This window comes from Haliaeetus leucocephalus, unplaced genomic scaffold (genome assembly GCF_000737465.1).
Source record: "Haliaeetus leucocephalus isolate CR32 unplaced genomic scaffold, Haliaeetus_leucocephalus-4.0 Scaffold195, whole genome shotgun sequence".
NCBI lineage: Eukaryota > Metazoa > Chordata > Aves > Accipitriformes > Accipitridae > Haliaeetus > Haliaeetus leucocephalus.
This window is the reverse complement of record NW_010972631.1, coordinates 3522318-3535656: the sequence shown is the minus strand read 5'-3', so window position 1 is coordinate 3535656 and position 13339 is coordinate 3522318. Positions and strand designations below refer to the sequence as shown.

The following is a 13339-nucleotide window of genomic DNA, read 5'->3' as shown; positions in this document are numbered from 1 at the left end:
TTGTGTCCTGTACACAACAAAACAATATGGGATGAAAATTTGTTAAGTTTTTTTTTGCAATCTGCTTTAGAGTAAGATTTAATCTTCCTGGAGAATTCACAGGTTGTGCACAACTGCATTATAGTTGCCAAAAATACATATTTTAAAACTTGTTTTAAAGCACTGAGGCCCCCACAGAAAGGGAAAAGGAACTAATCTAAATGGAAAACATCTGCACATTTCAAAAAAAATGTTCAGCATAATTATTATTTATACGTGCTCAAGTTATGAGAGTGATTTCTACTGTGTCTTATTATGGAAAATCCTGGCTAGAGTAAGAAAATATAGCATAAAAATACAATTATTTGTCCAAGAGGTTTAGATTTTAAGATAAGGAATTGCAGTGCAATTCCACAGCAGCTTGACCTAATATAACCAGCTTAGCCAGCAAAATGTGATTGGTTTTCGGTCATTTCAGTTCTCTGCAGTGGCTAACCACCCAGTTACACGAACACCAGCGTTAGGGAGGGAACAGGGATGCGCTGCTGGGGGAGAGGGAGGGTGTTAGAGGGAAGAAATTAAGGGAGCTGGTGCCCCAGGATCCCTGACTGACTAAAGTAGCCAGGGAACTACACCCAAGCTCCCATTAGCGAATATTATCGGGCCCACGTAGTTCCTTCAGTCAAGGGGTAGAGCAATAAAGTCCCACCTGTTCATAACCCAACAGCAGAATTCAGAGGTCTTATTCCCAGTTACAGCTGTTGGATAAATGCTTAAACATCTGATCAACCAGTCCCCACGGGGAAAAAGCCACTAAACATCTATGTCTTGAAGTGTAGTCTAGCACAACCCTGAAAGAGCAATTGAGCTGCCTTCAGAGTTGACCATAACCCAACCATGATTCACAGCCTTGATTTCTCTCACGCGGCTGACTTCTCCTCAGCCCTGCAAAAACCTAGATGGGCATAAACCACACTGATCCGTAAGCTAATGTGATTCCTTGCATCTGCTACAGGACTGAAAAAAAACAACAAAAATAACTCTTTACTCAACCTGGCATTCGTTCAAACTTAGTTTAAGGTCTCTTGTACCAGTAAATTTAGCTGGGGATTTTAGACTGTCGGGCAGCATGTGCGTGTCCAAGCTTGATACACACCTGGGCAGGAAAGAAAAGCACCCCAACAGAAGCAGCCCTGTCCTGCGCTGCTAACCACCATGTCGGCTGGGTACTAAAACAGGCTCAGCCTCTAATTGCACTGTAGGAATAAACTGAAGCAGTTCATAGTATGGTCCTAAAATAAGAAGACATATTCCAAAGTGAAACAACAAAAGGCATCCTCCGAATCAGAACGTGAATATTTCACAGCATCAGCAAATCTCAGCTCACAAAATTTTTGTGCATCTTGTAATACTTTAGGTTTGCCACTCTTTCATACGCATTGAACTCATTGTTTAGTCACAAGAACAGTGACATGAAAGTTGAGTAACTGGTATGGGTAAGCTTGTTTTTCTATTTGTGTGTATATATATGTATGTTTGATATCTCCCAAGAAAATAATGTGCTATGAAAAATTAAAAATTACAATGAAACTCAAGCATAAAAGCAAAATGTAAAGCCTACTGCAGTATCAGAAGTAGCGGATGCAATTAACCATATAGAAACATTGAATAATAGATTAGGTAACTGGCCTGGCTGCTCAAAGCAGGAATAAAACCATTTTATAGCTAATGAGACTTGTATGCGAATCGATATGGCTATGTGCTAGAGTGTTCAGATGCACCTCGTAAGTAAGGCTGTCTGCTTTCAGAAGGGGGTTCTTGAGGGATAGAGAGAGATGGTAGCAGGCTATTTCTCAGTTTAGTAATGCTTTCATGATGTATTGTCTAAATTATCCCAGTGGGGCAGGGGTGGAGGTGTGTGTATGAAGCTGAAGATGCACACACCCAACCCAACAATCTAGAGGTCCCAGCTAAGTTTACTGGTACAGGAATGCTTTATTTAGCTATAATAGACATAAATCTCTGTTACATCTATCATGCATAAAGTTTAACACTTGCATCATTTATAGTATAACATTTGTTTACTTCTGCTAAAGCATAATGATACTGCTGGTGATATTTAATTTGACATCATTCAGAGTCACTTATTCAAGTATTCTTTCAGAAGAAAAAGAAGGAAGAACAGGGGCCAAGTAATTAACTAGAAATCCCGGGAGCCCTGGAAATAACAAAGCCAATTTTCAACAACTTTAAATCTCTGCACTTCACGCAAATGGGAAGCCAAGTTAAAGAGGGTAAGGTCCATTAACTTGAAGTGCTAGGACCTCATTTTGGGAAAACTCATAGCATTACAGTGCTTTCTATAGCTAAAGTCAATGTCAACTGAAGTACGTAGACATGCATTCCCAGCACAGATCAGGCTATAGCTTCAAGCTGTTCACCAAAATGAGGGGCACAGTCAGAATTCACATCTGAAATCACTGCAGAGGAATTCTGCAGCAGAAGCGGAGAAAGAATGCTGCCTTAAATTGTATTTTTAACTCTATCGTCCCCCTTTTCTTGAGATCTAATTTCCCATACTACTTTTTAACATGTATGATGTATGCAGCACATTTTTACAGACAACAGCATCCTTAATTACTTGAGCCTTACAAAACAGTCTACGCTGTGCATTAGGACGAATATATCTACACTGTGTATTAGGATTAGACTTTTTCCATGGGACTTTTTAGTTTGCACATAATCAAAGCTAGTAACATAAAGACAAACAACTTTTTACAGTTCAACTTTTATATAGTTCCCTTCAAACAGCTAATACTCACTACACCTCAGAAAAGGATTTACCTCATTATCTGTTCCCACATCCAACATCACTGGTAGGCACTCGTGAGGTTTTACCCCTCCGCATGCCGTATAAAGTGCCAGTTTACCAACTGGAATGCCCATTCCATAACAGCCAAGGTCTCCAAGACCAAGAATACGTTCTCCATCTGTCACCACAATAGCCTGGAGGAAGAAATAAAAGCACTGTAAAAATCACTTCTTTGCTTGTATGTACTAAGTATTCCATTATCTTTACCATCATTTTTTAATTTTCATGTAAAAATTCTAACAAGTACAAACAAATCAATAGTACAACAAAGGTCCAGAACTGGTTTACTGTATTTCGCTGTAGTTTTGTTACACTATTTTAGACTCTTGCATCACTGTAAATGGGACTTTCTTATAAAACTTTTAAGAACACACAAGAGAGGTATTTAGTATTACATTACAAGGGAACTGGCATTGTTCCCTCTTACGTTTTTCTGTCAACAGTATGAAAACAGAATAGGAAGGGAAAGGAAGTTATCCACAAAAAAAAGAACAACCCTGGACTCCTGGGTTTTGTCATGGCTGTTTTCAGCAGAACCAGAGCCAGCCACTCCTGCTGGCCTTTGACAGGGCTGTCTACAACCACCTGGTTCTTACCCTTCAAAGATGTATTTCTTCTTCCCTTGAGCAAATAACACACTCCATCATACTTACACATATGAGGAAGTATGTGTTTCATATACAGTAACTCTGTAAACCCCACAAAACTGTCTGTGCAAAAAAGGAATATTTTTCATAGTAAAGGACAGAAGTGCTTAGTATGGCAAGCAGCTGACAACAAAATAATTTCCTTGTCATACTCTGTGACAAGCAATTTTAGTTGGAAATTTAATATTTTTTGTGAGACAGCTCATCAGGTACCATATGTGGAGAACTATTAACCCAAACACCAGAACAGGTTGCCAAGAGATTTTGTGGAGTCTCTACCCTTGGAGATACTCAAAACCCACAGGCTGGACACAGCCCTGAGTAACCTGCCCTGGTTGACCTTGCTTGAGCAGAAGGATGGACTAGATGATCTCCAGTGATCACTCTGTGATTCCCTGAAATGCAGAAAAACCGTTCAGGATTTTTTTGATGCATAATATTCAATGTAATTGACCAATTAATCAGTAAAGGATATCCACAGCTAAACAAGTAATGGTTTAAAAGCCCCAAAACTTTGGCCGTGACAGCATTGTTTCTATTTAAAAAATAAGCTAAGAAATCACTGAAATCTACTTGATAAAATGCTTATAAAAATATCTTAACCAAGTCACCTTGGGTGCAAAAAAGTGTCAACTTTGTTATGCAACTAAAACTGAACTTACCTTGATAATATTTTCTGGCCAGGATTTAAGCATTGTAGCGATGTGTCCCCGGTCATGGATAGTAATAAAAAGACCTCTGCAAATAAAAAAATACTTTTCATATAAACAGGCAATTAAATACTGCAGTATAAATCAATTGAATAATAAATTAACTCTATGCAAATGTGTTTCCAACATACGTAGATTCAGTTCAATAATAAGTGCACAGTTTTGTATGAATGAGTAAATTAAATGTCTGCATTTAGTAGAAGACAGAGAACATGTAACTCAGTGAAGCTTCACTGAGCAGTGAGAACCTGTAAGAGTCATTTCTGAAAATTACTAAGTCTGATTTTTAAGGCTCACTGAGCACTTGATCTGTTCAAATGTGTTTGTTAATTGTCCCAGACCACAAAAAGTGTTCATCATATGACAGTGATCACTAGTGCCACTGCAGTCCTACCGTTTACAGACAAGAATAGGCCAAAGTTTTAATCTATGAACAAAACCTGAAATAAGCCATACGTTATCATTACATAAAATAATTCAAGAGCTTTCAGTTAAGTGTTTAGAAAATAGTCTTCCTATTTAATTAGATTGCCCCTTTGACTCCTACAAAAGTGGAAAATTATCTTCTCTATATGAAAATCTCTTTGATTTGAAAGCATGTAGCACATCCCACAGTGCTGAGCATACCGAATTTTTACTTTGAAGAGTGTTTGTAAATTGACCTTTAATTCCACCAATGCAGAAGAGCATAAAACAAAATGACAGAAAAGTGTAATTCACATTTCATTTTTTATTTATTATAGAAGCAAAATTGATATAATCTCTTATCCTACTCTTCAGCATTTTATTCTTCATTTATTTTACCTGATATGCAGATATACATCCAGGTCCACTCAGATTTAATTTAATTCCATTTCTTATCTACTTTTCTCATGTGAGAGAGTGGAAAAAAATTCTCCCACTAAATTCAGTCTCTCAAAAACCATGAAGAAAAACATCAATGAAGAAGTACATGCCAAAGATGCTTTCTTGTAATTAAATTTTGCATTAGTAAGTATACAGAGTTGTCTTCTGGAATTATTCTAAAGCATTTCATCTGCCTGTTATTAAAGTTATAAAGTAAAAATTAGAGAAGAGTATTGAAAAATAATTTAAATCTAAGTCTACCACAGTATTTCCATATTCATAGAATTGGGTACATGCCCATGTGGGTCACACTTGTCAGATATGACTGCAAGTATTGCAAGTCAAGCAAAAAATTTCCTGCAGTGTTAAAAAGTATATTAGTCATGAAACAAAAATGAGTTCAAATATTATATTTAATTTAACATGTTTATATATTTCATACATGTTAGATTATTTATATTTCTATATATAAACTAACATCTGATCTATATTTTTATATTTAATTTCATATTTAATTTCATATTTAAGTGTCTTCTTCCCCTCTTTGATGTCAAAAATATACAACTGCAATTGTTTATTATTTTGGACAAAAGGCAGTGTAAGACATGTGGCAATTAACAAAAGTATTTCTTAATCTTAAAGCTAATGATTCAGAAACAGAAACTACAACCTCAAGTAGCTAATTAAATAAAAACTGGCATGTTCTAAAAGAAAAATATATACGCATTGCATAAAGAAGAAAAACAATCAGTCATTTCTGGCTAGATATTTTTCACTGTTTAAATATCATTTTATGCATTTCCCCCTAGAACTGGGAATTCTCTGATCCTGGCATTCCCCATTAATTCCCCTTCTGCATCCATTCCCCATGCTCAGAACAAATGCACAAAGCTGGATGATTACGTCTATCGGTTGTTTCTTAATAAGTAACGCCTGTCAGCAGACTAATTCCTCCACCTCAGTGGAAGTGACAGTCCTTGGGGGGTGGGAGGGTTAATATTTACAGCGCTTTTCAGAAGTTGTGGTATTTACAGCACACAAGCATTGCTATTTGTGAGCCAGCTACCTGAAAAAAAGATGGCCCTAACAGTGAAACGCCATGAAGCAGCAAAGCAAAATAAATGCGGATGCTTCCTTTCTGATGTATCGTAGAGCGAGTCATTTTATAAAGCGCTGTATAAACTGTAAAGTCATAAAATACAGCTTATCAAAATTGCCAGCCTCGGAGACAGTCAATTGGGAGAGATGAGTGTGTGAAAGGAAAAGAAGAGTGCAGGAGGAAAGCTATGTAGAAGCATCACCCCTCTTTCTCCTTGTCCCTGCCTTCCAATTTACACTGACCTAATAGATTCGTGTTAAATGAAGCAAGATTTTGTATTGACTTTCTAAAGAGCCAGAGCCCAGCCCAGTGTCATTAAATGACCTCTTACTTGCAAGCTAGGGAGAGAGGTCTCCATGGAATAAATTCCCCGGCAGAGGAAAATAAAGGCAGGGTGGCTGCTCCAGAAGGAATTTTTTTAGAACATTTGTAAGGACCTTTGAATAAGTATTGAGAGCGTATTTCAGAAATCTGTCCAAGCAGGATCACATTCAAACAACAATAGAAAATAGGGGCTGAAGTGCAAACAGAATCATGTCGAAAGCATTGCACTCCCCTCCTTCTCCTCTTCCCTCTATTCTTTCTGTAGATTAGTAAAATGTTTCTGGACACATCGGCCTGACTGAGAAGATACCCCTAGATTTAAGGGCACAGAATAAGAGATAAGAATCTTTTCTTCTTTTCTCTGGATCTCGTTTCCCCAGCCTTCATTTCTTAATTAAAGCACTTTTCTCCTTTAAGGCGTCTCTGCAAGAAGCTACACCAGGTTGCAAGAGGAAGCCCAGCTTGCAGCGGCATCAGCCACAAAAATATTCAACCTACATTACTGGGACTGAACTCGCTGGCAATCCTACCTGCCAGCAACCACCAAAAGGTAGCACTAAGTATTTTTTTCTTTTCCATGAGGTCATGCTATGTCAAGGAAAAGCACCAACTGCAGAAGGTTTATTACAAGTGGGATAGGGTGACACAGGCTGACATCATAGTTATTTTTTGGCTGTCATAGCACAACCATGAGAAGAATCAAGAAAGGGGCAAGCTACACAATGTAAATTGAATTAAAGTATCTATGTATTTCAGTCCAGAAATCAGACAGAATTATCCGTTTGAGTATAATGTTAATAATAAGTACTGTCATGTCAGGGACACACACCCTGCTCTGCCAGCTGCAGAGCAAGATTCAGCCCACGTGATGGGCATCTGTCTGACACAGCGCTTCAGGAGGGGCTGCTACAGCAGATAGACAAGTAATGCATTTCAGCACATGGAGAAAGAAGCAAGATGCAGAAAAAAATGCTTAAGGATAAGGGGTTTTTTTAAAAAAAAAAAAAAGATGAGGAAAAATATGCTGCTTGGTTTTCAGTGTGCACATATTCACATACCTAACATGAAAAGCATCTCACAGGGAAGCAGGCTTAAATTCTCCCATACACACTTTCAGAGCAGCCCAGGTTGGCAAGCTCACTGTAAAAGCCAAGTGTAGGTTTTATGACACAGTATTGTCCTTTCTATTTGAACTGCCATCTCAGTTACACATACTGACTTTTCTTGCGAGGCAACAAATCAAGACCTGCTGAGGCTTAAAAGGCCAATCAGCAAAACTGTGACTTAAAACTGACTTGAAGCTTGCAGCAGCAGATTAGTCTTCAAATTAACATGTTCATTTTGAACCTGGCACAATGCGGATCTACGTGGAACTTGTCTGAGCGCGTACACAGAAGGGCTCATCTTCAGTCACTGTGGCCCCAGTTAGCCTTCAGTTCAGCACTGGTTTGTACCAGTCTAGCCAAAGGGATCACTTCTACTTACACCCACTTCAGATAGCCAGACGATGTACGAAACTACAGCGGAGGAATAATTATGCAAAGAAGTAACTATGGCTCCTTTCTTCTTGTCACACCACCAGTAAGACCCAAGCCCTGAAGAGCAAGGGGGAAGCCCATGGTTGGGATCCACTCACCAAAGGGTGGATCTATTTTGGGTCACTGAGCTCGCTACACTGTAGCAGATTTTACCAGTTATGTGGCAGTCATGCTACATCACATAATTTGGCTCTGTTTCATTAGAACTTTGATCTATGAGAACAAAGTAAACAGAATTAAATGGAGTATTTGTTTATTATGCTTCGTGGAAGCAATGTTCCACCAGCAATGTACTTGTCTATTTTCTATTAAGGAACAGTTTAGAAAAATGTGTCATAGTAACAGAATAAGCCTTTCTTTCCTCTTATAATAACAGGAGGCAATCTAACACGTCTCAGAAATTGCCAAACATTTTTTAATGAAAAAAAGTTCAAGCTTTTCTCACAACCCTATGTGTTCAAAACTGTTATTTGAATTATGAACTGTACATAGAATTATAGTAGAGGTGACTTCACTTCCCCAGGCAGCCTAAATCAACAAGCTTAATAATAATCACAATCATAATTAATCTCAAGGACCAGCCTCAGTTTATTTCTGATTTCCCAAACTCTGGCACTTTGCAAGAAAGTGGTAAACTACTTCCCTAGTCCCTGTTGAAATTCCCTCCTATTTTCGTTAAGATTATAAAAAGCGGTACAATACAAACATTGTACTAGAAACTAAGAGTACCTATGTCCTCCCCACAAAGAACTTTCTGTTCTTTTTTCACCAAGAAATAATAACACTTCCCATTGTAACTGTTCAATATGGTCTCCCATCGTATAAAATTTATTCAAGCTTTTAATTACATCTTACCTTACCAGGTTCCTTTGCATAGTAACATTCATTTCAAGACCTCCGAGGCCTAATAAATACAACTGATGAGCTGATCTAAGAAATGCAGCTGTTCACAGTTTTATTTATTTTTTTTACCTTTCCCTCTGTACAGGGGTTAATTTCATTACTTTACAATGCACAGGTATATCTTTCAATAAATAAAATAGTTGATGCTGAAATTGCAGCTGCTACTGACCTTCATCCTGAATTCATCAGTATTAAAGAAACATGGGCTTTACATTTTCTAGGTGTTGTATACTCAAACCATATTTAAACAGGAAAGTTTGTAAGAAGCAACACAAAGATTAAATCAAAAACCAACACCAGAAATAGTACAGGCGCATTAAGAGAACAGTACATACTGTTAACACCTCTGAAAGCCTGGAGCTGTACACAAGTAAGATGAAGTTCATAAAACAGATGAGTACCAGAGGCATATGAAAGACAATGGAGAATAAGATATTAACCCAGACAAGACATAAAAGTTTATGAATATTATGTGTTATTTCATACTCAGCATACGGTTTCCTAAATGATTGATTATAAATAGTTATTTTTAGAAGAAAGTAACTTCAGGCTAGCGTCTGTCTTCTAGAATACATCTACCAACTCTGGTTAGCTATACTTAAAAGAGTAATGCAAGCCTCATTATAAATTTTTAAAGTGACTCAAAAGCCCAGTTTGGCACAGGAGTGTAGGGAAATAATTAAAGTAGAGAAAAACACAGTGTTCATAATCACTGCAAATGGGAAATGCTAATGTCGAGGGCTCTGAACAGTCAATCTTCAGCCATAGGAGCAAACCAGCTTTAGTCTTATTTCAAGCCTCCCTTCTCAAAATGCTGTTTCGTGGCACTCTATCCAGTGTTGGCAGCCTGTGTAGCACTCTTCCATGTGCCCAAGACCATCAAAGCTGCTTATCAATCCCTGTTAGTAAGTGCAGTGCTTTAACAGTTACTGCAGTTAAAAATAACATCTACATAGCAGAGACAAGTAAGTTCAGGGCACTTACAGAACAGTACAGTCTACAATGTGAATTAGCCTTAAAAGCAGAAAAGTAATGAAACTAACCTGAAAGACAGCACCTGTCATCTTGGCATTTGAAAATACGACCTCAGGGGAATGAGGTTTCAGAAAAGAAAGGTTAGGGTTTGGAGGAGTAAAAGGCACATAACTCTAGCAACAGAGATTCAGGTGCTGTGGGATCTTTTAGTATAGATGTTAAAACATTATGTCAAAATAAATAATAATGATGATTATAGTAATAAGAAAAGAAAAAAAAACTACGACAACTGGGATAGGTAGCTACTTAAGATTATAATTTTTCTGGTGTGAGCCTCAGCAAGCTGCAGTGCTCCAGATGCTGCACATCCAAGAACAAAAGTAAATATAGTATCTGTGCTATGCTATACTTCATTTTGAAACCATAACATGCACCTCAAACTATTTCAGGTGAAAATTGAGAATACTTCATAGTAAAAGCAACACTTCATGGACTTTGTCACTGCAGGATTTTTGCATCAATTATATAAAATACTCATTATTGTATATCTAGATAACACTGGTTTTTAATTAGCGTCTCACCTCCTTTACTTACAAAAGCAAACAGCAGAGCATTTTGTGATCTAAATATTCAGACTGTAATGATACATCCTTTTCATACAGCAACAGAGTAGGTCAAATCATATCTTCTTTATATTCACTTTTTAAAACATGAATTTGTTGATTTAATCATATTACTAAAGTATCATTCATCTAGACAATCAGCTTTTATGTATTGTTGCTTAACCACATAACAGCAATTCAATGGGATGTGTGTGTTTGAAAAGGAAAAGGCAGACTTTGAGAAATACTGTGTTTTAAGAGCCAGAGCCGTTTTGCTCCAGAAGCTACTTAAATTCTTCCAACAGTTGCTCAATAACTTAATTACTTACACTCTAATAGACACAAATAAAACTATTTGAAGATTGTCAATGAGAGAATGGTTTACCAGAGCCAAACCCATTCATTTTTAAGACAAAAAATAACCCACTGTTCTGCTTCAATAGCTATCATGTTTGTATTATTTTATGCTAATATTAATGGCGTAAAGAACCATCAAGAAACAACATCAACCATGTATCTACTAGGAATCTTGCAATGCTAATGATGTTTTTTTTAAAAAAACCTTTCAAATGTTAAACTGTGAAGTACTCAAACAAGTGAGATCACTGTCCTTCTATTTACTTCAACAACTTGTGCTGCCCTGGCTCATTGGAACATGGAAAATTTCCAGTATTTAGACAATAGCGTCCTTTAAGCCAGTTTTCATTGACCTTTAAATCACCATCGTTTGGTCTCAATAACCATTAACAAGGACAAAAGTGAAGACCTATTAAAAACGCTTCTTCTTACGGCATATCCTACTCAACTTCCACTTTAATGAAGAAGTGACTTCTGAAAAGAGACACTGTCTTCCATTTGTAGAGCTGACCTTATCTGCTGAAAAGGAACCAAGGAAACCGCTCCATTTATGTCACAGTGACAAAGCAGTTCCTAATGCAAGGAGCTGCTGTGCTAAGAGGTAGCAAGTCAGAAGGCAAGCAGAGCTGTTTCACCCAGGCTTGAGCTGTCTGTGTACGGCATTTGGCGACATCTCAGAAACCCGCATCCTGAGGGCACAGAGATCGCAGCGTCCTTGAGGTCATCTGGGACCACTGGAGATCAGCCAGTCTAAGCTCCCTTCCCAAGCAGGGTCAGCTAGAGCAGTTTTTTAGCCTTGGCTTCCCCCAAGGTAAAAATTTGGTATGGACCATGAATTTTCCCTAGTTTATAGTAAGGAGTGTTAGCAGTAAAAAGAAAAAGGCTGTTCTAGCGGAGTTTGCTGTTCCTAAGATCAAATGGGTTTTGGGTTGTGCTCCACTCCAAACATATGCAGAAACCTATTCCTGCTTTCAGTGGAAATCATATCAGCAGATACCAATTGAAATTAAGTCTCCTGTATTTTAGCACACAAAGCTGGGCATAACACTCTGAAGAAGTACAGATCTCAATTTACCAGCTGCACATGTTAAGATAAAGTATTTAATCTTAGGACAAAACCAAACAAGCTTTCATATCACAAGCATTACTTCGAGCAAGAGAAGTAACAAAGAGACAGCAAAGAAGTTATTGGACCCATTTTTAAATCCTTACAAAATGGATGTTTTCTTCCTTCTTCTTTTACTTTTAATAGAATTGAATATAGGCATAGCATGAGTATTGTGCCCTACAATTACTAAAATAGAAGAGATTAAAAATAATGCATTTTGAGTTGAAAAGCAAGCAATTATTCAGCCTCAGTTATTTCACAGACTATTCTCCTATCATTCACAGAAATTACATTCAAATAATTTTCTGCTTAAACTTTAATTTTAATATTTGACTAGGTTACAAACAAAAAAAAATGATGGGCTTGAGTTTATTGCCTGCTAGAGCATAAAGCATCTTCCTTGGGATCTCACAGTGCATCAGTGGTCTCTCAGAGCATCATCTGAGGGAGCAGCATGAAGTCTTGCTATTGCAAAATAATCCATACAGTTGGATTCTCATATATTCAGGCTGGTTTTAATATTCCTGCAAGTTATTTGTTGCAGTGACTAATATGGCTGGCTTACACATGCCTCAACTCACCATTATACAGGGTAAGGGCAAGTGCAGCGCAGAGGGACCTGCAGGAAAGGTAACGCCTGAGAGCGAGCCGCAGCTGGAGGCACAAAGGGTATTCACACTGGTGTTAAAAAACCACTTGGATGTGAAATCAAACATTATTTTAAAGAGATGAGTCCATCGACACCGACCAAACTGCCGAAGCGCAGCACTGATCACAGGATCAGGTGCCAGGACGACAGTGGGAAGATCCCGGCAAAGTCTGCATGCGTCCACCTCCTGTTCTGCCCCTGTCCCGTTTTGTACCTGCAGCCTTCCTCATGCAAGACCCCGGGCTCAGCCTTCCTGGACCTGAGCCACCACTGAATGGCCTGGAAACCCAGCACACCGGGGGACTCCCACCCGTTCTGAAGGACACATGCATCCACATGCACCCTCCTTCCTTCCACATACTTTCATCCAGCTGCTCATCTGTTTCTCCACTGCCCACGTCTTGGCCACAAGAAAATACAGATTTTCAGGTTACTGTGATAAATAATGGGAAATTCGAGCAAGGCATATAGCATAAACCTTTTAGATAGCTATTTGCACGAAGGATGAGCATTTGAAAGCAAAACATTTGTTATCAAAAGGTGACAAAATTGATTTTCAAATAAACACTGTGTTGTGTTGACCATAACCATTTTCTTTCCTCTGTAATCTGCAAAGTGGAGAGAACAGGCATAGTTTACTTCTGATCCTAAACAAAATGAGTCCACCTCTTAAAATGGCATTTAAATGGCACTTGTTAAATGTTCACTAACTACAAAGACTATTCTGCTT

General features: G+C 38.1%; 1 protein-coding gene across 1 annotated transcript in view; it reads right to left on the bottom strand.

Annotated features, from left to right (window-relative positions):
• The window catches only part of ME1 (malic enzyme 1, NADP(+)-dependent, cytosolic), a 180651-nt gene that overhangs the window by 100300 nt on the left and 67012 nt on the right, over nucleotides 1–13339 (bottom strand). Inside the window, exons 4-5 of the mRNA XM_010565742.1 lie at nucleotides 4161–4236; nucleotides 2824–2985 (exon numbers count right to left, since the gene is read on the bottom strand). Coding sequence (XP_010564044.1) covers nucleotides 2824–2985; nucleotides 4161–4236 — 238 coding nt within the window. The remainder of the gene's footprint in view (nucleotides 1–2823; nucleotides 2986–4160; nucleotides 4237–13339) is intronic.